Source organism: Schistocerca serialis, chromosome 5 (assembly GCF_023864345.2).
Source record: "Schistocerca serialis cubense isolate TAMUIC-IGC-003099 chromosome 5, iqSchSeri2.2, whole genome shotgun sequence".
Taxonomy (NCBI): domain Eukaryota; kingdom Metazoa; phylum Arthropoda; class Insecta; order Orthoptera; family Acrididae; genus Schistocerca; species Schistocerca serialis.
The window spans coordinates 78,693,473-78,720,699 of NC_064642.1; the positions used below are offsets into that span (position 1 = coordinate 78,693,473).

Consider the following 27,227-nt stretch of genomic DNA (forward strand, 5'->3'; position numbering starts at 1 on the left):
TAACAAGTTGCGTAGCGAATCGGCGTTTGTGATTCACAGTTGCTGCTGAAGAGTGTATTGCCCAGTACCCCAGCGAACATCTGTGCAAATAAACATACACGATTTAAAATTTTTGTAAGTTACCGTTTTCCTAGGCACGATCAAGTTCGTAGAATATCGGCGTCTGTGGATTGGTTACTGTAGCGTATACTGTAAGCAGCATCCTGCGTTACATTTCTGTTTCGTTTCTGTGGATTAGTTACTGTAGCGTATACTGTAAGCAGCATCCTGCGTTACATTTCTGTTTCGTTTCAAGAGGGGAATGCAGGGAAATTCAGCTGCTCCTATCGATGTGACTACATACAAATCGCAATATTATATATGAACTACAAGAACCATCTGCGAGACTTTTCATATGCACTTCCTCGCTATGTACAAATTATTAGTCCTAGAGAAAAAATAATACAGACCTTTTCATGGAAAATTTAGTATAGAAAAATTTTGTACTGGAATACGTTTTATATGTTTATGTTGGGGGATCATGCTATTCGTGTTATTCGAGAAACCCACACCAAAGTTACTTTCAAATGCACCTCCACTCACATCCCTCCACTCATCCCTCACCAGTCAGGATTTCTAGTGTGTAGTTCGTGCCTCTCCCTCCTACCACTTTATAAAAATTGCTATTTCCGACATTCGACGTTTCTTTGTGTCTGTTGGGCTATTACGCCGCAAGCATAGTCGGTTATTGCGTTAACATTCTTAATTTATACGCATCTGTAGTGCCAATGAAAACGACTGCTGTAAACGTGTGTGAAACAAGGGCTGGTTTTCATTTGAGAGATACAGAGGCGAGCGAGTGTGCTGGGACTTTCTCAGTGCACTGCTAGCAGCGCCACATCTCATAACGCACCTGTGCGTAGCATAGAAGGAATTGCACCATACTCTAAGAATGGAATTAAAGGTTAAAGCAATTTCTCCAAACTTTGTCAGTATATGTTTCAGTATATTCTACATCTACACATATACTCCGCGCACTTCTGTTCCACTCGTGGATCGTGCGAGGGAAAAACGACTGTTTCAACGCCTTAGTACGAGCTCTAATTTCCCTTATCTTTGAATGGTGATTATTGCGCGATTTGAAAGTTGGTGGTAATAATATATGCTCTACATCCTCGGTGAAGATCGGATTTCGGAATTTAGTGAGCAGCCCCTTCGGTTTAGCGCGCCGTCTATCTGCAAGTGTGTCCCAATTCAAACTTTCTATGAGATTCGTAACGCTCCCCCGATGGCTAAATGTACCAGTCACGAATCTCGCCGCTCTTCTTTGGGCCTTCTCAATCTCTTGAATCAATCCCATACAGATGAACAATACTCTAACACTGGACGAACTGTCGAGTTGTAAGCTATTTCCTTTGTTGAAGGACTGCAACGCTACAGGATTCTACCAACAAACCTCAATCTAGAGTTCACCTTACCCGTTACTTGTGTAACCTGATCATTCCATTTGAGATCATTTCTAATAGTCACACCCAGATACATGACGAACGTTACCGCTTCCAAAGACTGGGCATTTATTTTGCACTCGTACATTAATGGGGATTTTCGCCTTGTTATACGCAGTAGGTTACACTTACTAATATTGAGACATAACTGCCAGTCATTAGTCCACGCATTTATTTTCTGCAAATCCTTATTGATTTGTTCACAACTTTCGTGTGATACTACTTTCCTGTAGACTACAGCATCATCGGCAAACAGTCGAAGACCGCTGCCAATACCATCAACCAGATCTTTTATGTAAATCGTAAAAAGCAGAGGACCTATTAGGCTGCTCTGGGGCACACCTGAAGTTACGCTTGTTTCTGTTGAAGTCACCCCGTTCAGGACGGCATACTGCTTCCTGTCTGTTAGAAAACTTTCTATCCAACCGCATATATCATCGGATAGACCGTAAGCGCACACTTTTTGTAGCAAGCGACAGTGTGGAACTGAGTCGAACGCCTTTCGAAAGTCGAGAAATATGGCATCAACCTGGGAGCCGGTATATAGAGCCTGTTGTATATCATGCACAAAGAGGGCCACCTGTGTCTCGCATGACCGCTGTTTCCTAAAACCGTGCTGGTTTCTGCAGATGAGCTTCTCTGAATCTAGAAAGGTCATTATGTCTGAACACAAAATATGTTCCATGATTCTACAACAAATCGATGTCACTGAAATTGACCGGTAATGATGTGCATCCGATTTTCTACCCTTTTTATAGATTGCTATGACCTGGGCCTTCTTCCAGTCCCGTGGAACTTTCTGCTGTTCCAATGATCTTTGATAGATGATAGATAAGAATGGTGCTATATCTGTAGCATAGTCAACATAAAATCTTACAGGGATACTGTCTGGGCCAGATACCTTCCTGGCGTCTAAGGATCTGAACTGTTTCACAATCCCAGAGACGCTAAACACTAATAATTGAAAGGGGGAATGGTGCTGCAGTCCTCTATCGTAAACGAGTTTTTGAAAGCTAGGTTTAGAATTTCGGCCTTCTGTTTATTATCATCAGTTACAGTACCCGTACTGCCAGAAAGAGAAGGTATTGAATTATTTGTAGCGTTCATAGATTTTACGTAGGACCAAATTTTTTTTAAATTATTTTTAGAATCTGCAGATAAAATATTGCATTCAAATTCGTTAAAAGAATCTCTTATTGTCCTTTTTACAGCTGCTTTCATTTCGCATAATTTCTGTTTGTCAGCGGGGCAGTGGCTACGTTTAAAACGACTATGCAAAATTCTCTGCTTTCTCAGCAACTTCCTAATATGTTTCTTGTGCCAAGGTGGATCCTTTCCCTCCCCTATACTTTTGCTAGGCACATACTTCTCTAGCACATGGTGGACAATACCTTTAAATCCCGACCAAAGATGCTCAATATCTTTGTGTCCCGCGGTGAATGCTTGGAGCTGACTATGAAGATATTCATTAGTGACACATATTAATGTTAAAACAGTTAAATCTAAGAGTGAACAGATGAATATGTATCTCTTAATACCTGGGCTTAAGAAAAAATTCTTGGCGCTAAATAATGCAGCTAGAAAGTTAAACATTGTTCAAAATCCAGAATGAGATTTCCACTCTGCAGCGGAGTGTGCGCTGATATGAAACTTCCTGGCAGATTAAAATTGTGTGCCCGACCGAGACTCGAACTCGGCAAAGGTCCCGAGTTCGAGTCTCGGTCGGGCACACAGTTTTAATCTGCCAGGAAGTTTAATTGTTCTAAATTTGCAAATGTATATCACAGTCAACTGACACGAGTCTCAACTTGGTGGGATGGATATTTTGGTCATAATCGGCGTTTTCATGAAAAATTGAATGCGCTAAATAGTGGACTGAGAAAGATGAAAATTTATATTTAAAAAAAGTTCAAATATGTGTGAAATCTTATGGGACTCAACTGCTAAGGTCATCAGTCCCTAAGCTTACACACTACTGAAGCTGAACTATCCTAAGGACAAACACACACACCCATGCCCATGCCCGAGGGAGGACTCGAATCTCCACCGGGACCAACCGCACAGTCCAGGACTGCAGCGCCTTAGACCGCTCCGCTAATCCCTCGCGGCTGAAAATTTGTATATAGACTCAGGTTGATATAAAAACAATAAATATGTAACTCTATTAAGCTACATCTAATAGTTTTCAAGTAATTTACTAAATAAAAAATCTACAACAAAAAAGTCCTTATTCATAGTAGATTAAATATCACTTGTATTAATGGTAGTAAGTTCTAATTGCAGTGTTATAAACATTCTTTAAATAACACAACTGCACCAAGTTTCAAGAGTTTAATGTGAATAACAATCAATGGAAGGGCTCTTAAAGAAGTAGTTCAGTTGTCATGGTCTACTGTTGGTTCCGTTCTAAAATCTCTAGCCGGCAACGGGCAATGTTTAATGCTGTTGAGCTGAAACATTTCAGTGACTAATGACAACTCAACATCATTCACACGAAAATTACGTTGTTATTGGCTGAGAGCGGGCCTGGAGGCACGATTGAGGGCCACCTCTTTGAGTTTTTCTTGAACGCTTCTAAAACTACGGCTTCTAGGAGAAATGTATCTAGGTACAAACTTTAATTGCATTAAACTTCCTACAAAAACTGTCCTGCTTATCTTTACGTAGGACTAATAGTATGTGCGTAGCAAGCGAGGGAATTTGTAAATCCCATGTGTGTCTTTTTGATGGCCATATGCAAAATTGGGGGTTGCATGAAACGACAGTGGTGAGGACAGGTAAATTAACCTGTATGTTATCTACGATTATTATGAATGAACTCCGTTTTCGAGTTAGTCAATGTCTATAATGAACCTCAAAAATTTTAGGTAACTAGTAATTTTTAGCACAGATTTTTCTATTGTCTTAACAGAAGTGTCGTTTTGTGTATTTGTTTGAATTCGTACAGGAAATTAGTAATTTTTTGGATCTACAGATTAAAAATATAGATTTCTCAGTTGCCTTAATAGACATGACGTTGAGTGTATTTTCTTCAATTCTTACAGGGCATTAGTAATGTTTTGGGTCAACAGACTAAAATTTACCGAGCGGGATCAAAGTTATTTGTTTACTGTCCTAAAAACATTTCACCAGCCACAATGCGGCCCCCTGTGAATGCTGTCCTCGAATGTGGGAGGAATTGGTTGACGATTGTAGGCGGCCCAGAGTCGCCCTGATTGCTGTCTAAGTGATACTTCACGGCACTTCTCAAACATTTTAGTACTGAAATATCATAATATCAATAATTTTCTTTTCGAAGGAGGGAATACCAGTACGTCTGATCACTATGAGATATGAAAAAAAATGTTCAGATGTGTGTGAAATCTTATGGGACTTAACTACTAAGGTTATCACTCCCTAAGCTTACACACTACTTAACCTAATTTATCCTAAGGACAAACACACACACACACACACACACACACCCATGCCCGAGGGAGGACTCGAACCTCCGCCGGGACCAGCCGTACAGTCCATGACTGCAGCACCTTAGACCGCTCGGCTAATCCTGCGCGGCTATGAGATACAAACCACGACTGTGCTCTCTCTACACAGAAGAGTTTCTGGTTCCCAAAATATCCACTAACATGCTAATTTCTGATTGGCGGAGAAACATCACAGCGAATCGAAGAGTAGCATTCTACCCTCTTAATCCCGCGCCTATGTACAGAACCCATCAAAATAAGTCACTGACTAACAGTATTCACGTAGCAAACGAGAGAGTTAGAAAATCCCACGTGTGTTTTTTGATGGCCAGGTATAATATTGGGGGTTGCATAATCCGACAGTGGTAGGGGCAGGTGAATTAAACTTATACCACCTACGTCTATCTTAAATGAATTCTGTTTTCGAGTTTGTCAACGTCTATAATTAACCTCATAAATTTTACGAAACTAGTAATTCTCGGCACACATTTTTGTGTTGCCTTAGTAGAAACCTCGTTTAGCGTAGGTGTTTCAATTCTTACAGGAAATTAGTTATTTTTTGGGTAAACAGGTTAAAAGATACCCACCGGGCTTGAAGTTATTTGTTCACTGTCCTCTAATACATTTCATCAGCCACAGTGCAGCCCCACTGTGAATGCTGTTCTCGAACATGGGATGAATTGGTTGGCGTTCGGAAGCGGTCCGTAATCGCCCTTTCCACCGTCAAAAGACTGACAGCTGCTGCGGATCGGTGTGTCGGAAGAGCTTCCGAGTGTCTCGTACCTGTGGTACTAGTACCAAATGTAAGTACTGCCCTCTTCTGTGGCTACGGTCTCCTTTGTATGAAGTACGGGATCTGTCATTACTCGTCCACACGACAGCGAGTCGCTTGTCAGTGGTAGATCCAGGCGTCTTGTACAGTGTAGCTATCGACCACAGAAGACTGAGGGTGTTGTACCGATCCCCATAAGGAACAGTTTTGAAGTGCTGTCTTTCGATGAAACTGAAACTGAGCCAGTGGGACTTCATCTGTTTTGCGGAAACCTACTTTGTCATGTGTGAAGTGGAAGCAAACGCAAAAGGGCAGGCGTCTATTAATTGTCGGAAGTTCATACGAGGGCTGTCCAGAAAGTAAGTTACGATTGATCGCGAAATGAAAATCACAGTGAAAATCAGAAATGTTTCATTTGTAACAGTCAGCTACACCTTTCAGCTACTTCTCTACGTAGTCGCCGTTCTGATTCAGACATTCGTCGTAGCGTTGTACCAACTTTCCAATACCCTCATCATAGAAGGCAGCCGCCAGTGCTTTCCGCCAATTCTCTACGCTGGCCTAAAGCTCGTTGTCTGTGCCAAAATGTTGTCTTCATAGCCAGCGGTTCGTTTGAGCAGAGATGAAACTCAGTGGGAGACAATTGCGGGCTGTATTGTGGGTAACCAAACATTTCCAATTGAAACGATGCGGGAACATCTTCATTGCCCCTGCAGAATGAGGCTGAGAATTGTCTTGAAGAAGAAACCGCACGACAGTTATGTAATGTTGGTTGCATAGCTTCAGGGGAAATCCTCACCAGGCCCTCGTACTTGGCGGGAGACACTATTTTCTATAACATCTTTACGTGCTCATAATTCTACCTAGAGTCATACTAGAGACACTGCCCAACACATCTTTGCAAAGCTTTATCGCATTTTCATAGTCGTTTCCATTTCGCGACCGATCGTAACTTACTTTCTGGACAGCCCTCGTACATATGGCGAAATGGCAGCAAGAAAGAGGACAGAACACCATGTGAACGGAGTGTGTGTGCCTGGGTACTTCATTCAACACGTCGAAGGGGCTGTTCCAGCCGGTTGAAACCAACCACAGATTGTGGCTCATTCCATCGATGGACAGCGGACGTTGAGAAGACCAGGCTTCTGCCCGGCGCTTCAACGAAGCTCACAGTTTGCAACATTGTCCCCAGAAATAATGGTGACCCCCTGGTACTGAGTGGAGTCGGAAGAATGAACCGGAGACTTCGAAGATTCTGTGACAAGCTAGGCTGCGCCATTCCACACATGTTCCATAGCTTGAGAAATGTGGGATCCACCTGAATGGGTCACGCGTGCACTACACACCAGAGTTTTTTTAAATTAGGCGATCTCCATCCAGTTCAGGTAACGACAGCTGTAGGAGACCGAGAAGTATAACTGTAACATACAAAAGAATGCCCTCTCCCCAGTCAAGAACATTAAAATCCTAGTAGGTTGTCGCTGAAGCACACGCAACAGAGTGTCAGAGCTTGAAGCGCTCCAGAGAAACAATGAATCTCACATAACACTAGACGCAGAAAGCTGGTTGAAACCTGAAATTGAAAGCAGTGAGATATTTGGGTACAAAAATGGTTCAAATGGCTCTAAGCACTATGGGACTTAACACCTAAGGTCATCAGTCCCCTACACTTAGAACTACTTTAACCTAACTAACCTAAGAACATCACACACATCCATGCCCGAGGCAGGATTCGAACCTGCGACCGTAGCGGTCGCGCGGTTCCAGACTGAAGCGTCTAGAACCGCTCGGCCACACCGGCCGGCGAGATTTTTGGGGAAAATTTACCTGTGTATCGAATGGACAGGTTAATAGGATATGTAGTTAGTGTATTAGTTGCAGTAGATAGATAGACGCTGAAGCTTTATGCGAGATTGTTTGAGCACGACTTGGTATCAGGGACAGGCATAAAATGGTAATAGAACCCTTTTGTCACCCTCAATACTAATATCCTGATTTAACGAAAACTTTAGTGTAAACCCTAAGTTCATTTGTATGTAAGTCCCACAACTATACTGTAATCATCAGTGGAGCCGTTAACCATTCAGCAATCAGTTAATAAAGTTTTATTAGTGGTGAGCGTGACCAGACATCTCGTCAAACATTACTAAATGTCTACTCGGAAAACTACCTAGACCAGATAAATCAGCACCAGTCTCATGATGGAATTGTATTTGATCTAATAGCAACAAATAGACCTGATCTCTTTGAGGGCGTCCACGTCCTGAATGGTATCACTTACCATGACGCGGTTGTGGGGACAAAGATTACCAAATCACAAAGAATAACTAAAACGAGTGCAAAGATATAAATGTTCAGTCAACTATAAAAAAAAGTAGTAGTGTCTTATCTCAGTGAGGAACGTAAAACCTTCTGCAGAGGGCAGGAGCATGTAGAGGATCTGTGGCTCAAATTGAAAAGAATACTTGACCATGCACTGGAAGGGTATGTATCCAGTAGAACAATTCATAATGGAAGGAACCCTCCACGGTATACAGTCACTGTAAAAAAGCTTCTAAGGAAGCATAGACTAAAACTCAGCTTATGGCTGTCAAGGGAGCAATGTGTGAAGCCTTCAGCGACTCCCCTAGCATAATATTGTCAAATGATCTTTCACAGAAACCAAAGAAACTTTGCCGGCCGGTGTGGCCGAGCGGTTCTCGGCGCTTCAGTCTGGAACCGCGCGACCACTACGTTCGCAGGTTCGAATCCTGTCTCAGGCATAGATGTGTGTGATGTCCTTAGGTTAGTTAGGCTTAAGTAGTTCCACGTTCTAGGGGACTGATGATCTCAGATCTTAAGTCCCATAGTCCTCAGAGCCATTTGAACCAAAGAAACTGTTTTCGCATGCAAAGTTAGTGTCCAACCACTGGCGAATAAGACAGAAACTGTAACTCAGCGTAGCAAAGCAAAAGCTGTAATACTTAACTCCAGTTTCAAGTATTCCTATACAAAGGAAAACAAAGGACAACTACCCCAATCTAATTCTCTCCAGTTTCAAGTATTCCTATACAAAGGAAAACAAAGGACAACTACCCCAATCTAATTCTCGTACCACTGAAAAGATACGTGAAATAATTATTAGTGTGTTGAGAAACATCTGAAATCGTAAAAATCAATAAAGATTCAGATCGCACTGTAGTATCTATCAGATTCTATACTGAATCTGCGGCTGATTTGGCCCGTCTTGTAACTATTATCCATTGTAGATCCCTCGAACGAGAAACGGTGCCAAGAAGTTGTATGAAAGCGCAGATCATACCCGTTTACAGGAAGGGTAGTCCAAGGTATCCATAAAATTACTGTCCATAGCCTTAACATATATTTTTCTAGAATCTTACAACATATTCTGAGCTGAAACATGTTGAGGTATATCGAACAGAATGTTTCCGAGAATATCGATGATGTGAAATCCAAATGACATACTGAAAGCTTTGGAGGGGTTTGACTGAGCACCACATATGCGCTTATTGTCCAAAGTACTATCATATGGGATATGAAGCGAAATTTTTGACTAGATTCAGGATTTATTTGTAGGGAGGACCCAACGTGTTATCTTGGATGGAGAGTGGTCGTCACATGTAGAAGTAATTACGGTTGTGCTCCTGGAGAGTTTGTTAGGACCATTACTGTTCATGTTGTGTATTAACAGCCTTATGGACATTGCTAATAATAACCTCGGACTTCTTACAGAAGATATACTTACATATAATGAATTACTGTCTTAAAGAAGCTGCACAAATTTTCAATCAGATACTGATAAGATTTCAAAGTGGTGCAAATATTGCAAATTTGCTTTAAAGGCTCAGAAATCTAAAATTTTTCATTTCACAAAATGAAAAAAGTAAGTTTAATTATAAATTAAGTGGGGTACAACTGAAATGTGTAAACTCATGGAAATACCTGGGTGTACCGCTCTGTAGGGACACGAAATGGAATGGACACATAGGATCAGTCGTGGGTAAAGCAGGTAGGGGCCTTGGGTCTATTGCTAGAAAAGTGGGGAAACGCAGTCAGTCTACAAAGGAGATCACTTACAAATCACTCGTGTGACTCATCCTTCAATGTGGGACCCACACATGAGAGAATTGACAGGAAATAAGGAACGTGTACAGAGAAGGCCAATATGGACGGTCACAAGTTTTTCAACGAGTTGCTTAAGAAACTGAACTAGCAGATTCTTGAAGATATGCACAAACTATTCCATGAAAGCCTACTAACAAAGTTTCAAGAACCGGTTTCAAATGATGAATTTAAGAGTATATTACAACCCCTTGTATATCGATCACACAGGGATCGTGAGGATAAGATTAGATTAATTACAGAACACACAGAGACATTAAGCATTCATATGCCGCTGGATCACGGGGTCTTGGGTTCAATTGCCGGCCGGGTTGGGGATTTCCTCTGCCCGCGAACAGAGTGTTTGTGTTGTGCTCATCACTTCATCATCATCACCATTCGTGACACTGGCTGGAATGGATTGTGTAAGAAACTGGACTGTGTAGAAATTGGGACATCGTACGGGCGCTGATGATAGCGCAGTTGAACGCTCCATAAACCAGACATCGTCATCATCATTTATTCTTCTCGCACTTCATATGTGAATGAAATGGGAAGAAACACTAATAACTGGTACAATGAGATGTAGCGTTTACCATGCACTTCAATGTGGTTTGCAGGATACAGATGTATATGTAACTTAACAACTCGTCTTCCAATATTCTCTTGATCTTCGAGCGCTTTTGTATTTGTTTCATGTGGCTATTTCCACATAACCGCAATATCTTCACAAATCTACTGACTATTTCCCATGTTTTCATCTTTTGAACTTAATCTCCGTAAAAGTTAATGTCATCTTCCTACCGTATACTACCCCATATGCAGCCCATACTGTCATGGACCTTAGAGATTTATGTGACTAAGACACAGAGTAGGTGAACATCCCAGTCATTATGGGGCATGTTCACATAACAACTTAACAGTTTGCTGGAAGTACAATGGACATATTCTGGTTTTGCGATCACTGGGCTTGAAAGGGACCAGTTCTTGGCTGCCGGATTCACAATAGATGGCTCAGTTGCTTTATCATCTTGGAGATGAAGCATTTGCCCTCACTTGTAGTTATTGTGGCGGCAATGCCAAATTCGAAAAATCATTGTATATACCACTGTACAGGATTGCTGATATGGGATGGCAACCATTGCCACATAATGTGAAAAGTGGTCTGTGGTGGCTAACACGTAGCATTTGCCCACTGGTGTTTGGTTGAATGAGCCCAAACGTCCATTCATTCCATTCTAAATGGTCTGGATGCCTCCAATAAGCTTTTCAGCGGTATTCGTTGTTGAATGAGATTGTTACAGTGTTTACACATGGTATGCAGCGCCTTACTTACTGTCCACATCCTGTCTCCTCATCTTTCACCACTTCTTTGTTCAGTTAATAGATGATCAGCAGTCTTTCAACCTCTGTGACCTACTAATACATGTTTGTACGCTCCCTTCAACACTTTGTCCCTCAGTGATGTAGGTGCCACAACATGTGGCACTAACTTTATCGTCCTGAGCAACAACCCACTGTGCACAGTGAAATGTGGCTGTGTTGTAAATAACTGGCAGTTGCATCAGTGATCTGCACCTCTTGTCACTCTGTAAGGCTTTTTACCAAGCGATCTTATAATCCCAAACTTTCTGCTCAAGGCATCAGCATTGCTACATTCCCTGTTGGGTTTGTTTGCTGCATCATAATCAAATACACTGAACTTCAATGTCCAACGAGTTAATCTGTTCAAAGGATCCTTCATCCCTAATAACCACTTTAATGCGGCATGGTCCATTATAACTCATGCTTTCCTATCATATAGATTAGTGAAAATCCCCAAGAATCTAAAACGAACACGGTTTTTTAGGAGTTCACATCCATTTTTCTGTTACGTCCAGGTTGTGAAACGAGTCGGCCCACTGGAAGCCGACACGGCCATGCTCATGTGGGAGACCGTCTGAGTGGAAGTGAAAGTTACGACCGAGGTGAACGGCATTCCCTCTGGAGCGCGGACGAGACAGAAAGTTGAATGAAGGAACGGGCGCGACCAGTAGAGTAGCGGCTAATGTGTTACTTTTCGTTATCAATTAGTGCGGGTACGGTAATTTTGCGGTAACAGGTATTTTTGGGTACTACACTACTGGCCATTAAAATTTCTAAACCAAGAAGAAATGCAGATGATAAACGGGTATTCATTGGACAAATATATTGTACTAGAACTGACACGTGATTATATTTTCACGCAATTTCGGTGAATAGATCCTGAGAAATCAGTACCCAGAGCAACCACCTCTGGCCATAATAACGGCCTTGATACGCCTGGGCATTGAGTCAAACAGAACTTGCATACTTGCATGGCGTGTACAGGTACAGCTGTACATGCAGCTTCAACACGATGCCACAGTTCATCAAGAGTAGTGACTGGCGTATTGTGACGAGCCAGTTGCTCGGCCACCATTGACCAGACGTTTTTAATTGGTCAGAGATCTGGAGAATTTGCTGGCCAGGGCAGCGGTCGAACATTTCCTGTATCCAGAAAGGCCCGTACAGGACCTGCAACATGCTGTCGTGCATTATCCTGCTGAAATGTAGGGTTTCGCAGGGATCGAATGAAGGATAGGGCCACGGGTCGTAACACATCTGAAATGTAACGTACACTGTTCAAAGTGCAGTCAATGCGAACAAGAGGTGACCGAGAGGTGTAACCAATGGCACCCCATACCATCACGCCGGGTGATACGCCAGTATGGCGATGACGAATACACGCTTCCAATGTGCGCTCACCGCGATGTCGCCAAGCACGGATGCGACCATCATGATGCTGGATTCATCCGAAAAAATGACGATTTGCCATTCGTGCACGCAGGTTCGTCTTTGAGTACACCATCGCGGGCACTCCTGTCTGTGATGCAGCGTCAAGGGTGACCGCAGCCATGGTCTCCGAGCTGATAGTCCATGCTGCTGCAAACGTCATCGAACTGTTCGTGCAGATGGTTGTTGTCTTGCAAACGTCCCATTCTGTTGACTCAGGAATCGAGACTGGGCTGCACGATCCGTTACAGCTATTTGGATAAGATACCTGTCATCTCGACTGCTAGTGATACGAGGCTGTTGGGATCCAGCACGACATTCCGTATTACCCTCCTGAACCCACCGATTCCATATTCTGCTAACAATCATTGTATCTCGACCAACGCGAGCAGCAATGTTGCGATACGATAATCCGCAATCGCGATAGGCTACAATCCGAACTTTATCGAAGTCGGAAACGCGATTGTACGCGTTTCTTCTCCTTACACGACGCATCACAACAACGTTTCACCAGGCAACGCTGGTCAACTGCTGTTTGTGTACGAGAAATCGGTTGGAAACTTTCCTCATGTCAGCACGATGTAGGTGTCGCCACCGGCACCAACCTTGTATGAATACTCTAAAAAGCTAATCTTTTGCATATGACAGCATCTTCTTCCTGTCGGTTAAATTTCGCGTCTGCAGCACGTCATCTTCGTGGTGTAGCAGTTTTAATGGCCAGTTTACAACAGTGAAAAATAACAGTGTACGAACGTATCCCTCCGCCTTTGTTAGAAATGAGAGTCGATGACAGCATACTTTGTGTGTCATCTGTTAGCGGAAATTCGTACTTCTATAAACTGACAGCGGATTTGCGTGAGGTAACATTCCATATATTAAAAAAAATTGTGTATGTGCGTAGTAGTAGTCTAGTAAGAGTATCACCTTTCTTTTAAGTGCTAAACCCGAAAACAGTTTCGCAAACAATCTTCAAACTAGGAAGAAAGGAAAAATTTTGAAAACGAGCTTATTTCATGAAACTATATTTTTCTGCCAAAGCCTGTTACAAAAAAAAATTAATTAAAGTAAAAGAATTAAAATAAAACAAACACTGAGAAAGAAATTTCGATATTTTTCAGGTAAAAAAACTAATTCCACAAAGAATTTTGCATACAAATTTAATGTGGAAGCATAGGATGTAATCTCAACTGACATGTGGAAAGACGCATTACTTTTAAGCACGCTGTCATGGCAGTTCTTCACTTTTCACTGGACAGGACACTCTAGGGACTAAATGCACTATTATTTCTTGTTAAACTATTTTTCTTGTGTTATTTGTCTTTCCTATGGAAGACAGGATTATTGACCTGCGATTCAAGTTTGTATATTGGTGTCGACACTTAATGTAATACGTATAGGATGAGGAACAACCGAATGTACTTACGAAATTGAAAGAGGATCTTGAGATGGTAGCAAATGTTGGTAAAAGCAAGGAATAATTAAGAAACTCTGAAACTAGCTATTATGAAATTGCAGGTAACAAATGCGATGATGGATTTTCGACCAAATATTGCACGGCTATTTATTCCCAAACTGTGCTCTAATCTGGTTTATAATTCAATACGCAGATCCAAATAGTAAGTCAACTCAAATCTCTAATTCTGCATGAAAACTGCAAACAATGATAACTACTGCTAATTCTGTGATTCCAACTATATTTGTAATTATTTTCCTATTGGTGTGGTGACGGAGTCTTGTAAATATGTCAGCCTTGGGGTTTTTAACTGGCTGACAAAAGGAGAGATTTACTTCCGAGAAAGGCACTAATCTTAAAGATGTTTTCTGTTGAAAGCCAGGCCTGGCAGGCAAAATACAATGGGGAAGTGATTTGCCAGCCTGGCCCAACAAGGGCAACAAATGAAGCTGACCAACATGCCATAAACTTCATTGTGTGAGACATGAAAATAATCTGAAAAACAGGTGAGGACACAAGGCTACATACCGCGGTAGCAACCCAGACGAGGCTAGGGGGGATGCTTGTCGAAATTTTGGTAATGGGTTCTCTAGCTGGCTGATAGTAATTATTTTGGTAGTAGGGGAGAAATCTCCTGTATGTGTACATAGACATTTTCGGATTGGCTGTAACTTGAAATCGATTACAGAGTGGGAGGGGGGGATATTCTGCCTTCTTCACTGTGTCAAGAGAGAAATATACTCCATTGGTTGACCACAACAAAAATCTGTAAATGCAAGACATTATTAAACTTGTTTATTAAATTATCATTAGTCAGAACTTGCAAGGTCTGTTGCAAGTGGCTGGTGACTTCCCTTCTATGTCACAACCTTTCGTAGTGGAGAGTAAGAAAAGAATTTTCTTCAGGACATAGTTGACGGCAGCTGTCGTCTGCCCTAACAGATTTTCTGAGTGGTAATCAAGGGCTGTCCTTACATCCACTGAGATGAGGCTAGCATGAAGTTAATTTCCATCAGGGTTTTGTTTTGTTGCCCCGAGTTTCACAGCCACAAAGCAAAAGTATTGGTGTTGTTTGTACTTTTATGGGACCTCTCTGTAAGTCATTACCCTTTCCCACAGTCGCTGACCACGTTCACATCATAGCTTTATTTCATTGTTTCATGTATTCAACTACTTGTGCCAAAGCTATTTGCACACGCTTGTCCACTTATTAATTGACTGCATTCTTGATTCAGTGGGTAAAATATTTTTTATGTCTTTTGATAATAAACCAGATAGTTATAGTGAACATTTGTTTACTTTGATAGTTTAATGAACCCCATAATCAATATGTCTTTGTGAGATGTGGTATTCATACTTTCATAGTCAACTGGGTCACTCCTAGTACTTTCCATTTAATAAGCCATTATTAAAAGCATGAAATTGTTCCTTTTAAAGTCGAATGTTCTTATGGGGATCTTTACATCTCTGTAGATCACCTGAGACAGAGACAATAGCATCACAGAGCCATGTTAACCAACTCAAATGGCACCTCACACAGCCTAGGTACCACGTTGGAAAAATCCGTGTAAAATGTACCCAATAACAAAATCTCTTACACATTCAGAAGGTCTTCATAAATACTCAAAGCAAAAACACAAAACAGACATTACAGTGCTCAAAACTGACAAGCCAGACAGCGAAGTAGCTGAGAATCTAACAGCAAGCTCCTAAAAAAAATGTAAAAAGAAGGAGGGAGATGATGAAATCAAGCCAATCTATGTTGTATGGCACAGAATTCGTGAGCTGCAAAGAAAAGGCTGGGGAGCAAAGCGTTCTACCCAGGTTATTTGCTTCCACAGCTACAGCTAAATGCACAATGTGAACAAAAGTATCCAGACACCTCACTGAAAATGACTTACAAGTTCGTGGCGCCCTTCATCGGTAATTCTGGAATTCAGTATGTTGTTGGACCACCCTTGATGACAGCTTCCACTCTCACAGCCATACGTTCAGTCCGATGCTGGACGCTTTCTTGGGGAATGGCAGCCTATTCTTCACGGAGTGCTGCACTGAGGAGAGGTATCGATGTCGGTCGGCGAGGCCTAGCACGAAGTCGGCGTTCCGAAACATTCCAAAGGTTTCTATAGGATTGAAGCCAGGACTCAGTGCAGACCGGTTCATTACAGGGAAGTTATTGTCGTGTAACCGCTCCGTCACAGCCCATGAATTATGAACAGGTGCTCGATCGTGTTGAAAGATGCAATCGTCATCCCCGAATTGCTCTTCAACAGTGGGAAGCAGGAAGGTGCTTAAAACATCAATGTAGGCCTGTGCTGTGATAGTGCTACGCAAAACAACAATGGGTACACGCCCCATCCATGAAAAACACGACCACACCATGACACCACCGCCACCGAATTTTACTGTTGGTACTACTCACGCTGGCAGATGACGTTCACCGGGCATTCACCACACACGCAATCTGCCTTCGGATCGCCACCTTGTGTATCTTGATTCGTCACTCCACACAACGTCTTTCCACTGTTCATTCGCCCAATGTTTACGCTCCTTACACCAAGCGAGGCGTCGTTTTGCATTTACCGTCGTGATGTGTAGCTTATGAGCAGCACTCGACCATGAAATCCAAGTTTTCTCACCTGCTACCTAACTGTCATAGTACTTGTAGTTTGGAATTCCTGTGTGATGGTATGGATAGATGTCTGCCTATTACACATTACAATCCTCTTCAACTGTCGGCAGTCTCTGTCAGTCAACAGACGAGATCGGCCTGTATGCTTTCGTGCTGTACGTGTCCCTTCACGTTCCCACTTTACTATCACATCGGAAACAGGGGAGCTTCGAATGTTTAGGAGTGTGGAAATCTCGCGTACACGTATGACACAAGTGACACCCAATCACCTGACCACGTTCGAAGTCGGTGAGTTCCGAGAAGGGCCCCATTCTGCTCTTTCATGATGTTTAATAGTACATATCGCTGATATGGAGTACCTGGCAGTAGGTGGCAGCACAATGCACCTAATATGAAAAGCGTATGTTTTTGAGGGTGTCCGGTTACTTTTGTTCACACAGTGTATGTATGTGATGTGCAATGTGGCATAAGCAACACAATTAGACTGTCCTGTAATTCGTCCTCATTTTCACTGAGGGTGGCAGTATCATCAGTAATGATCGTCATTGATACCCTCCATCATTATTGTTATTCTTCTTTTGTTGGCATGATTGTTTCCTTGACGCGTAGATTGAACAGTAGCTCTGCGCCAGTGTCTAACATTGAGTACCTGCTGCTCAGTTGCTCTTCTAAACAGCATCCCATACTAGCAAACCAGTTGCATCTTTACCTGTGGTTACTTGGGCTATGCCCGGCTCTGTTTAAAAAGAATAGCTCGATATAGTCACAGCGTCAAGTGGTGAATATCACATTTTATCCCCTGAAGGTAATTCGCTGCAGATAATAACCTGCAGCTGTGATCCTGCAGTCAAATTGTGTATACGTTGACTAGAAATGTGAGTTAATAAAATAAAAGGAAACGAAAAATGAAAGTTCATGAATAATTTAATAACAATTGTTCTCCTACAATGCCTGTAACTGATGTAGTCTACAGAGCATTATGTTGAATAATGTTTATTCAAGAAAGGTCTTATGATATTCAGTTCAAATATAGGCAGAAAATATCATTATCAAATGTAGTTAAGTTATATTGAGTGCATTACAAGAATGATCGCAAAATCATGGAACTTAACAGTCCTCAAAGATAAGTAACAATTAAGCCCATTTCTTAATCACAATACATGACAAATTCAGCAGCTCAAAACAGTTGAGAGTTCAACATGATGATTTACAAATTAACATGTACAGTATGATGAGTAGAAACTCATATTTTGTCTATCCTCAGTTCTGTAATTCAAACGGAAGATGTTAGAGTCCTACAGAGCACATTTAGACCTTTCAAAATCTAAAGTCACTTCAGAAGTTAAAACATGGAAGTGGCCACCTCCCAGAATCAGCCACCTACACGATCGAATACCACTCGTTAGCACCAGCAGGTCTGCTTCATTCAAGCATAAACGTAAAAGTGTTCAGAATCGTTCCCTTTAGGAGCTCTTAACCCGAAAAGTCACAATTTCCACTCGACTCCCATAGTGATCTATTACTGTCTCCTTTTCTATTGGCTGAAGGCGGTCCCCAAAAATATTCATAATTCCTACATTCCACAGATATCATTTCACTCAACTCAGCCACTTCCTGGACTAAACTTATGTATTACAAAAACATTTAAATAAAGAAATGTTACAAATATTAACACTCAGACCATTCACAATAAATATAAACAAAGTTTTTTCCATAAATACATAAGCCAGTATTCTTGCTCAAGTGCACTAACTATAAATGACAACATATTGTCGCCACATATTGTTTAAACAATTATATATACCTTCTCGACAAAAACTCTTTTGACACTCTTTCACTTTTTTACAAAGGTGGTGTCAGGTAACGCTGCAATTAGCCACTTCTTAAATTACCACGATTTTATATTATCAGTTGTAATTTAAATTTAAATAACATTACTGGAAATACAGTAAACTTTTCATTAAATAAATACATAAGTATAACAAAATGTGAGATATTCATGGCTGTATTCATTTGCTGTGTAATGGTGGGGGACACAATGCTACTACAAACATTTTCATAATGAAAAGGTGTAAAAAAAACGTTATAAAACAGATGCAGATTTGTAGCTTCCAGAGATGACAGCTGTAGTGCAATGCTGTCAAACAGAGGTATCATATGTTGAAATCACATGAAGTGTTTAAAAGTTGTTTGTTCACAAGTTCATTCAGAAAACATTTGTTTGCTGTGAAATATTAATTTCTGTAGTTTTAAATATGCTGAAATATTGTTGTGCCATTTTATGCACCTCACTTTTCTGAGATCCCAGGTTTATTCAGATTCACTCGCTGCTTTAATACTTGACTATGAATTACTATAGATTCTTGAAGAGCTCCTAGAAGCCATCTTTCGGCTTGTCCAACACTCCGCCATTTCCTGGAGCACTGCCTGTCCTCTTAAGCGCCCAAATTCTCCGTACCAGGAACTATCAATTACTGGTCACTTGCACCTTTTCTCTGCATCTGAGCTCACGTGGAGTGGCCACACGTAGTCCTCGTCTAAATGGTTCAAATGGCTCTGAGCACTATGGGACTTAATTTCTGCGGTCATCAGTCACCTAGAACTTAGAACTACTTAAACCTAACTAACCTAAGGACATCACACACATCCATGTCCGAGGCAGGATTCAAATCTGCGACCGTAGTGGTCGCGCGGTTCCAGACTGTAGCGCCTGGAACCGCACGGCCACCTCAGCCGGCCGTCCTCGTCTCGCCGATTCGCTTCCAGCCAAGCAAGCAAATTCAACTCCCCTCAGTACCAGCCTAACTCGCCCAAGTACGCATAACGCTGCTCGTTCTTTGTCTTCCATTCTTACAGTTCTCTCTGAGATCTTCTACAAAGTACCGGGTGGTTATAATTGAACTTTCCCTAGTTAACAGGTTATAAAACGGAAACTAATTACCTTACGACTACCAGACTTCGTAGCATTAATGTCCAGATTATGGGGTGCATGATTTCCATGTGTCACAGCGTGACCGTCCAGTTCCAACAATGGCCACCAGGTGCCGTGATCTGTCATTGTGATTCATAATCTCACACACCTGATCAGTCGCAGAGCACTTGTTGAGGTGTCAACACGAGCTTGAACAAACGGAGCAGGGCATTTCGCCGGATGAAGGGATTACGGAAGGGTCCTCTTTCTCCACCTACTGTGCGGAGCATGATGAAGAAGTCCGAATCAACTGGAGAACTGGGCGTCGCTCTGGGAAGAGGCCGATGGCCGGTTGCACCACAGCTGGCTGATGAAATCGCTGTCGCTATGGCAGACAACGCTGCACGCACTTCCTGATTACCAGGCAGTGCGCGTGCTGTGTCACGACAGTTGAGCATACCGTGGTCCACTGTACGGAAGGTGCTTCATACGATTCTCACATGGTATCCATACAAGATCCATATCGTACAGCAGCTTGCACCACAGGACGCACAACGAAGTATTGACTTCGCTCTCCATTTTCTCGCAAGGATTGAAATTGACAAGGGCTGACCCTAGACCATCCTATGAACAGACGAAGCTCATTTTTCTCTGACGGATGAGGTTATCACTCAGAACTGCTGAGTGTAGGGTCTTCACCTCCAGTCACTGTGCATGAAGTTCCTCTGTATTGTGAACGTGTCACCGTATGGTGTTGCTTCACGGCTATGTTCACCATTGGTCCATTCTTTTTCAACAAGTTGGCGCTCAAGGGCCAAAGACTTGCAGTGTGGCTGGCCAGCATTACTGCGATATGTTTCGCCACTATGTCATACCCGCCCTACAGGAAGAGACGCATTGAAATCAACGGTTTTCATGCAAGATGTGACCCCAGCATACATCGCCTGTGAAGTTCATCTGCTTCTCCTAAACACATTTGGAAACTGTCGAATTATCAGCCGATCGTTTGCAAATGCTTGGCCGGCACGATCACGTTATCTCACTCCTTGTGATTTGTTTGTGAGGCTACCTGAAGGATGGGGTTTACCAGGGGAACATTCACACATATGCTGATCTGAAGCGCAGCATATCAAGACAGGTAGCTAGCGTACCTAGGGACATGCTCTGTTCTGCTGTGCAGAATGCAGTCCTGCGGTTTCAGACTCTTCTGGTTACTTACGGACGCCATATTGCGTCCCTTTTGTAGCAGTAATGGTAACTGTGTGTAATGGTACGATGTACCGTAGCAGCACATTAAAAACCTTTCAACTGGGTTGATTCTTCATTGTTTCTCTTCCCCAAGTCCTTGACATTAACGCTACCACGTTTGGTACTTGTAAACGTAATTAGTTCCCGTGTTATAACGTGTTAAATAGAGAAAGTTTAACAACTCGGCATTAACAACCCGCCATTAGGGCTCCTATTACATTTCCTCGGCGTAACTTTCGTTTTTGTAGGGCTTTCGCCGTTGAGTATAACATACTTTCTTCTATTAGTCTGACACTCGTAGAGCACATCACATATTTGCGAAGATACTACGTATAGGTTAGTTGTCGAGCTGTGACACCATGTCTCTGGCAATCGGTATCAGGAAGGCTTGTCGAGAGTACGCCGTGGTGCTGGTGATCTGTGACGATGTGGAAGTCGAGCGGCGTTGGCTCGTGCACGGTCTCGGTCGGTAGTTCGCATATGAAGGAAGGAAAAACGTGGACCGCTGCAGTGGTTTGGGCAGCTGCCGGCCTGTGTATTGAAGTTGTCGCCGCGACCACTGAACACGGAGGGTAGTCCTTAGCTACGCACACGGAGTGCAGGCTGTTGTTTGTCTGCCAGTGCTCTGCGTCATGCACGGAGGACAGGAGTCACGTGGGTGTTGGGGAGCAACAGGCATCAGGAACATATAACACTACCGCCCGCTACTGTCATTCTATAACCTAAAGCTGGAGGCAGTTCGTATAATGAAATTATTTTTATTAAAGCAATTACAGTATAAAGAAGAAGAGCAGTGTTACCCTCTGAAAGGAATTTTGTTGTGTTGACCGTGATGTACCTAACGGAGGTGGCTTGTCAGGAGTGAAAGTCAGAATTACGTAAATATTTAAACAGTAACAAGCAATAATTTACCTATCCATAGTGTTCAAATAATAATAAAAACGGTCGCCAGCCTAATCAGGCATAAGAATGAGTAACATTCTTATTCAAGAAACTGAAAGTAAGTAACTTCAATGGGCAAACACAGCCTATACTTTGTCACACGAGAGTGCAATGAACACTGGCACCTGCATATGTTAACATTAAGGTTGAAGCTGACAGCTAGAGCAGAACAAACTATTTGCATAAAAATAACAGGTAACGATACACACTGTTGCCTTCAGGGCTTAGTCAAACTGAGTGGTCTCAATAATATTACTATTAATAATCACTGTAGACTCATAAAGTGGACATAGGTTCAGCATTACTTTTCAAACATTTTTCTATCTGACAAAAAATTTTAAATGTAGTTCATTGCAAAAATTATGAGCTGGGCATAGGTTAAGTCTCCCTCAGATAAATACTTTTCTATTTAGAATGAAAGGTAAATGTATTTCACTAACAAACATTTTCTCACTGACCTTTGAATAAAAGAAGCTACTGTTTTCATAGATAGTGGTCTTTCTATTAATTGTTATTTATCATGAGCATAAAGGATAAACTGTGGATCCTGTTACACTACTAATATGCACTTTCAATACACAAGAGAAACAAGTGCTTAGCAAGCATGAGTATATAACTTTCCACAACTGCAGCTTTCAACTTTTACTACAGTGAGACACAAAATTGACATATTTGTAAGATACTGACTCATCTTTCGCGATTTACAACAGTCAGCAATATGATCATTTACTAAGCAAAACTTTATAAGCCTTAGTTTTAAGAACTTTTATTTTTTAAGGTGACAGCAAACTATTGTAATACCTGTTTGTACTACTTTATTACTTTAAATTCTATTTTTCACTTTAGTTCTTTTAGCAAGCGCACAAACTTTTAACAGACAGTTTTAATTGCAAAATTACTTTCAGCAAACATTATTTACTTTAGCTCACTCTCTTGCCGCATTAACTTCCTTTTTACTATGTTCAAGGGGCATTAATTAGTAAAACTCGGGGCTTTAATGTTCTTCCAATAAGGACACTCGGTAATCACTTTAGCATGGGAAGGATCCTAAGTGGAATGTGACAGAGGATAGATCAAGGTAGGTTTTCATAAATAGTCTTTTTGTTTACCTTATAATTGAAAACAATTAAATCATCCACATGAGCTGATCCTTCACTGTACATTACTACAATTCCTTGGTTCCTTTTCAGTGATTGCGCAACGTGGTGGCGAGTGCATGTCGGTGGGTGGATTTTCAGGCGGAAATGCTTGACTCTGTCATTTCTTGGTGGCGGCAATAGATACCAATTCCAGAAGAGTTCCAGCTCTTTATCGATCTATCCGAGACATTGGAAAGCGGCATGAAAAGCCTCTCTCAGCTCCAGCACAATACACAGCTTTTACATGAGCAGTTGACAGTTTGGTAGCTCGTCCCCGACTGACTCTTGGTTCCGCCTTTCTATCCATACCGCCCGCATCTCGTAGTCGTGCGGTAGCGTTCTCGCTTCCCATGCCCGGGTTCCCGGGTTCGATTCCCGGCGGGGTCTGGGGTTTTCTCTGCCTCGTGATGGCTAGGGGACTGATGACCACAGATGTTAAATCCCATAGTGCTCAGAGCCATTTGAACCATTTTCTATCCATACCCACCACATTTTGCGCGCGCACACAGTTCCTGAGGGGAACCACACCACCTTCTACTTACAAAATAACTAAGTACCCTAAGTGAAGGTCAGTCTTTACACAACAGCAAGTAGTTACTTCAAACACAACATATCGTTTGCACATATTGGTATTTCTATAAAAAATTATTTAAAGAAAATTACAATTACATACATTTTGTTACCTCCAAATGAGACAAAGAATTTAAATGATGATACACTACGTTGCATAGAATCAAACCATGACATCAAAGTTTTTACAAATTAAAGAGTAAACACTCTCATGGTATCGATTCAATCCAACAACATTTACAGAAACTCAACGATATAACATTAAATAAAACAAAAGGCAAAATAAATCAGTACAGCATTAGAGCTATGGTGTTACAAACAGACTGTCGGCCTACCATTACCTCGATGCTGTATTATACCGAATATCGCACAGATACACAGATGTTCACTGTGGATGCGCCATCAGTGGATGTAAGCTGTCAGTTTGCCGTCTTCTCCTGCTGTGTGTCTGGATAACGGCATCCCAGCGGCATTAGCATGGTGCTCAGCTGAGGCTGACAAAGGTTGCCATGAGTGTGAGTGACGTTGTTCTGTCGGCCATTATGCTTTGTACAGCTTTGTTTGTTTTACTTTTCTTCCCTTTTTTTTTGGAGGGGGGTGGGGTGGGGAGGGAGGTGGGTGTCAGAAATTGGGGTGGTATTGCCAGCTGCATGTCAGTGCCTTGTTAAACTGTGTGTGCCAGAATGAGATATTCATATCAGCGTACATTCCGCTGCAGAGTGAAAATTTCATTCTGGAAACACCCCACAGGCTGTGGCTAAGCCATGTCTCCGCAATATTCATTCTTCCGGGAGTACTAGCTCTGCAAGGTTCGTAGAAGAGCTCCTGTGAAGTTCGGAAGGTAGGAGAATTGAAGTTGTGAGGACGGGTTGTGAGTCGTGATTGGATATCTCAGATGCTAGAGTACTTTCCTGCGAAAGGAAAAGTTCCCGAGTTCGATTACCGGTCCGGCACGCAGTTTTAATCTGTGTGTGCCTCGTTGGTCTCTTGCATAAGTCAGAAGGCCTGTCATGACATGTCAAGTTTCGTACTTTCATTCCAGTTTGTTAAAATTAGTGTTATGTGTAGGTTGTCGTGCATTTACGTATGCAATTAAGTGCTGCAGAGAACTGTCATGTGTTACTGGGACGCAAGGTTTTCCACATGCCTTAAGGTAGCTGATGTAAATGCTATATATGTTAATTTTTGGATTTTTCTGTGAAAATGTTAATTGCGGAATTTGTGCCAAAGTGTGCAAGCATTTAGCTGTGTCCCGACTGAACTGGTGAACACGCCGTGAATGTTCTTATGTAAAGTTTTGCGTGAATACCCACTTTAAGGCATTTTTCTGAAATATTGGTCTTAATATTTTGAGTTTTAGCACTGAGCATTAGCACTCAGTGTATCACATTTCGTGTGTCACCGTGCTTTGATGACAGGTATATGTCTCTGCATCTTATTTGTTGTTTTAATGTAATGCGCATGAGAAATTACAGACTTACATTTTCATATCAATTATAAGGTAGAAGATTTGTTGTCTCACAGTCAAACGCAATACACTAAAGCTCCAAAGAAACTGGTATAAGCATGCGTATTCAAATACAAAGATGTGTAAACAGGCAATAGACGGTGCTGCGGTCGACAACGCCTATATAAGACATCAAGTGTCCGGTGCTGTTGTCAGATCGGTTACTGCTGCTACAATGGTGGGTTTTCAAGATGTAAGTGAGTTTGAACGTGGTGTTATAGTCGGCACATGAGCGATGGGACACAGCGTCTCCGAGGTACCGGTGAAGAGTTTTCCCGTACGACTATTTCAGGAGTGAACCGTGAATATCATTAATCCGGTCAAACGTCAAATCTCCGACGTCGCTGCAGCCGGAAAAAGATCCGACAAGAACGAGAGCAACGACGACTCAAGAGAATCGTTCACCGTGGCAGAAGTGCAACCCTTCCGCAAGTTGCTGCAGGTATCAGTGCTGGGCCATCAACAAGTGTCAGATTGCGAACCATTCAACCAAACATCATCGATATGAATTTCGGAGCCGCTGTCCCACTCGTGTACCCTTGATGACTACACGACACAAAACTTTACGCCTCGCCTGGGACGATAAACACTAGCATTCGACTGTTGATGACAGGAAACGTGTTGTCTGGTCGGACGAATCTATTTTCAAATTGTATCGAATGGATGGACGTGTATGGGCATGGAGACAACCTTACGAACCCATGAACCCTGCGCAGTGGTTAGACACTGGACTCGCATTCGGGAGGACGACGGTTCAATCCCGCGTCCGGCCATCCTGATTTAGATTTTCCGTGATTTCCCTAAATCACTCCAGGCAAATACCGGGATGGTTCCTCTCAAAGGGCACGGCCGACGTCCTTCCCCATCCTTCCCTACTCCGATGAGACCGATGACCTCGCTGTCTGGTCTCCTTCCCCAAACAACCCAAACCCAAACCCCATGAACCCTGCATGTCAGCATGGGACTGTTCAAGCTGGTGGATGGTCTGTAATGATGTGGGGCGTGAGTAGGTGGCTTGATGTAGGACGCCTGATACCTCTAGACGCTACTCTCACAGGTGGCATGCACATAAGAATCCTGTCTGATCACCAGCATCCATTCATGTCCATTGTGCATTCCGATAGACTTGGGAAATTCCAGCAGGAGAATGCTACAGAGTGGCTCCAGGAACACTCTTCTGAATTTAAACACTTCCACTGGCCACCAAACTCGCCAGACATGAACATTATTGAGCATACGTGGGATGCATTTCAACGTGCTGTTCAGAAGACATCTCCACCCCCTCGTACTCTTACGGATTTATGGAGAGCCCTGCAGAATTCATCGTGTCCAGCACAACTTGAGACATTAGTGGAGTTCGTGCCACGTCGTGTTGCGATACTTCTGCGTACTCGCGAGGGCCCTACACTATATTACGCAAGTGTACAAGTTTCTTTGACTCTTCAGAGTAAGTAAAATTCAAGATATAACTGTTGGGATCAGCCAGCGTGAATTCTCTCTAGCAGTAAAGTGTAAAGTTCACTCTCGGTTCCTTTTAATAAACGATTAATTTAAATTTGTCCAGTAAATCCACCAGCACCTTATACTCCCCCAGTCCGTCGCTTCCTGCCATTCCAAAATTGTTGGATAGACGGAATCTACGGTCGTATCTGCAACTGTTGTTCGCTAAATATTGTGCACGAATAAAGCCAATAGCGTTGCACGCATGTGGCAGTCAGTGGCTCAGGACACGGTGTATCTTCAGATTTCAGGACTGTGAAGCCATCTGGGTGTCAGCTGATAGCGGCGGAGCTGGCTCGGAAGGGTCAGTTGACTGGGCTGATCAGAGACGTGGGAGCCGACGTCGTGCAGTCCTGCTGCGAGCGCAACATCGTCTTCATCGTGCTGCTCGTCGTGCTCGTCACGGTCTGCGGAATCTCCTTGAGCCTGGTGGTCGGATACAGGCGCAACGCGTCACCAAGCAGACCCAGTGTCGATACTACGGTAAAAGGTGAGCTCCGAGTGCCTTATACTGACTTTATTTCCTTACTGTATCGAACAAGTTGTCAAAACAAAACTTTGCACCGCATCGCAGTGTAAGCTCACTGGACAAAAATATTAGTGAACCTGTTGGGTGTCGGCTGAGGTGGGAGCATAACTCCTAGGACGCCAGAAAATTTTGGTGCACAACAGAATGAGGAATCACCCCAAATAATGATGGAGATTAATCAT

General features: G+C 42.5%; 1 protein-coding gene across 1 annotated transcript in view; it reads left to right on the forward strand.

Annotated features, from left to right (window-relative positions):
• Window positions 1-27,227, forward strand: part of LOC126481753 (putative mediator of RNA polymerase II transcription subunit 23) — a 367,427-nt gene that overhangs the window by 311,475 nt on the left and 28,725 nt on the right. The window contains exon 2 of the mRNA XM_050105708.1: window positions 26,761-27,006. Within this exon, the coding sequence (XP_049961665.1) occupies window positions 26,761-27,006 (246 nt within the window). The remainder of the gene's footprint in view (window positions 1-26,760; window positions 27,007-27,227) is intronic.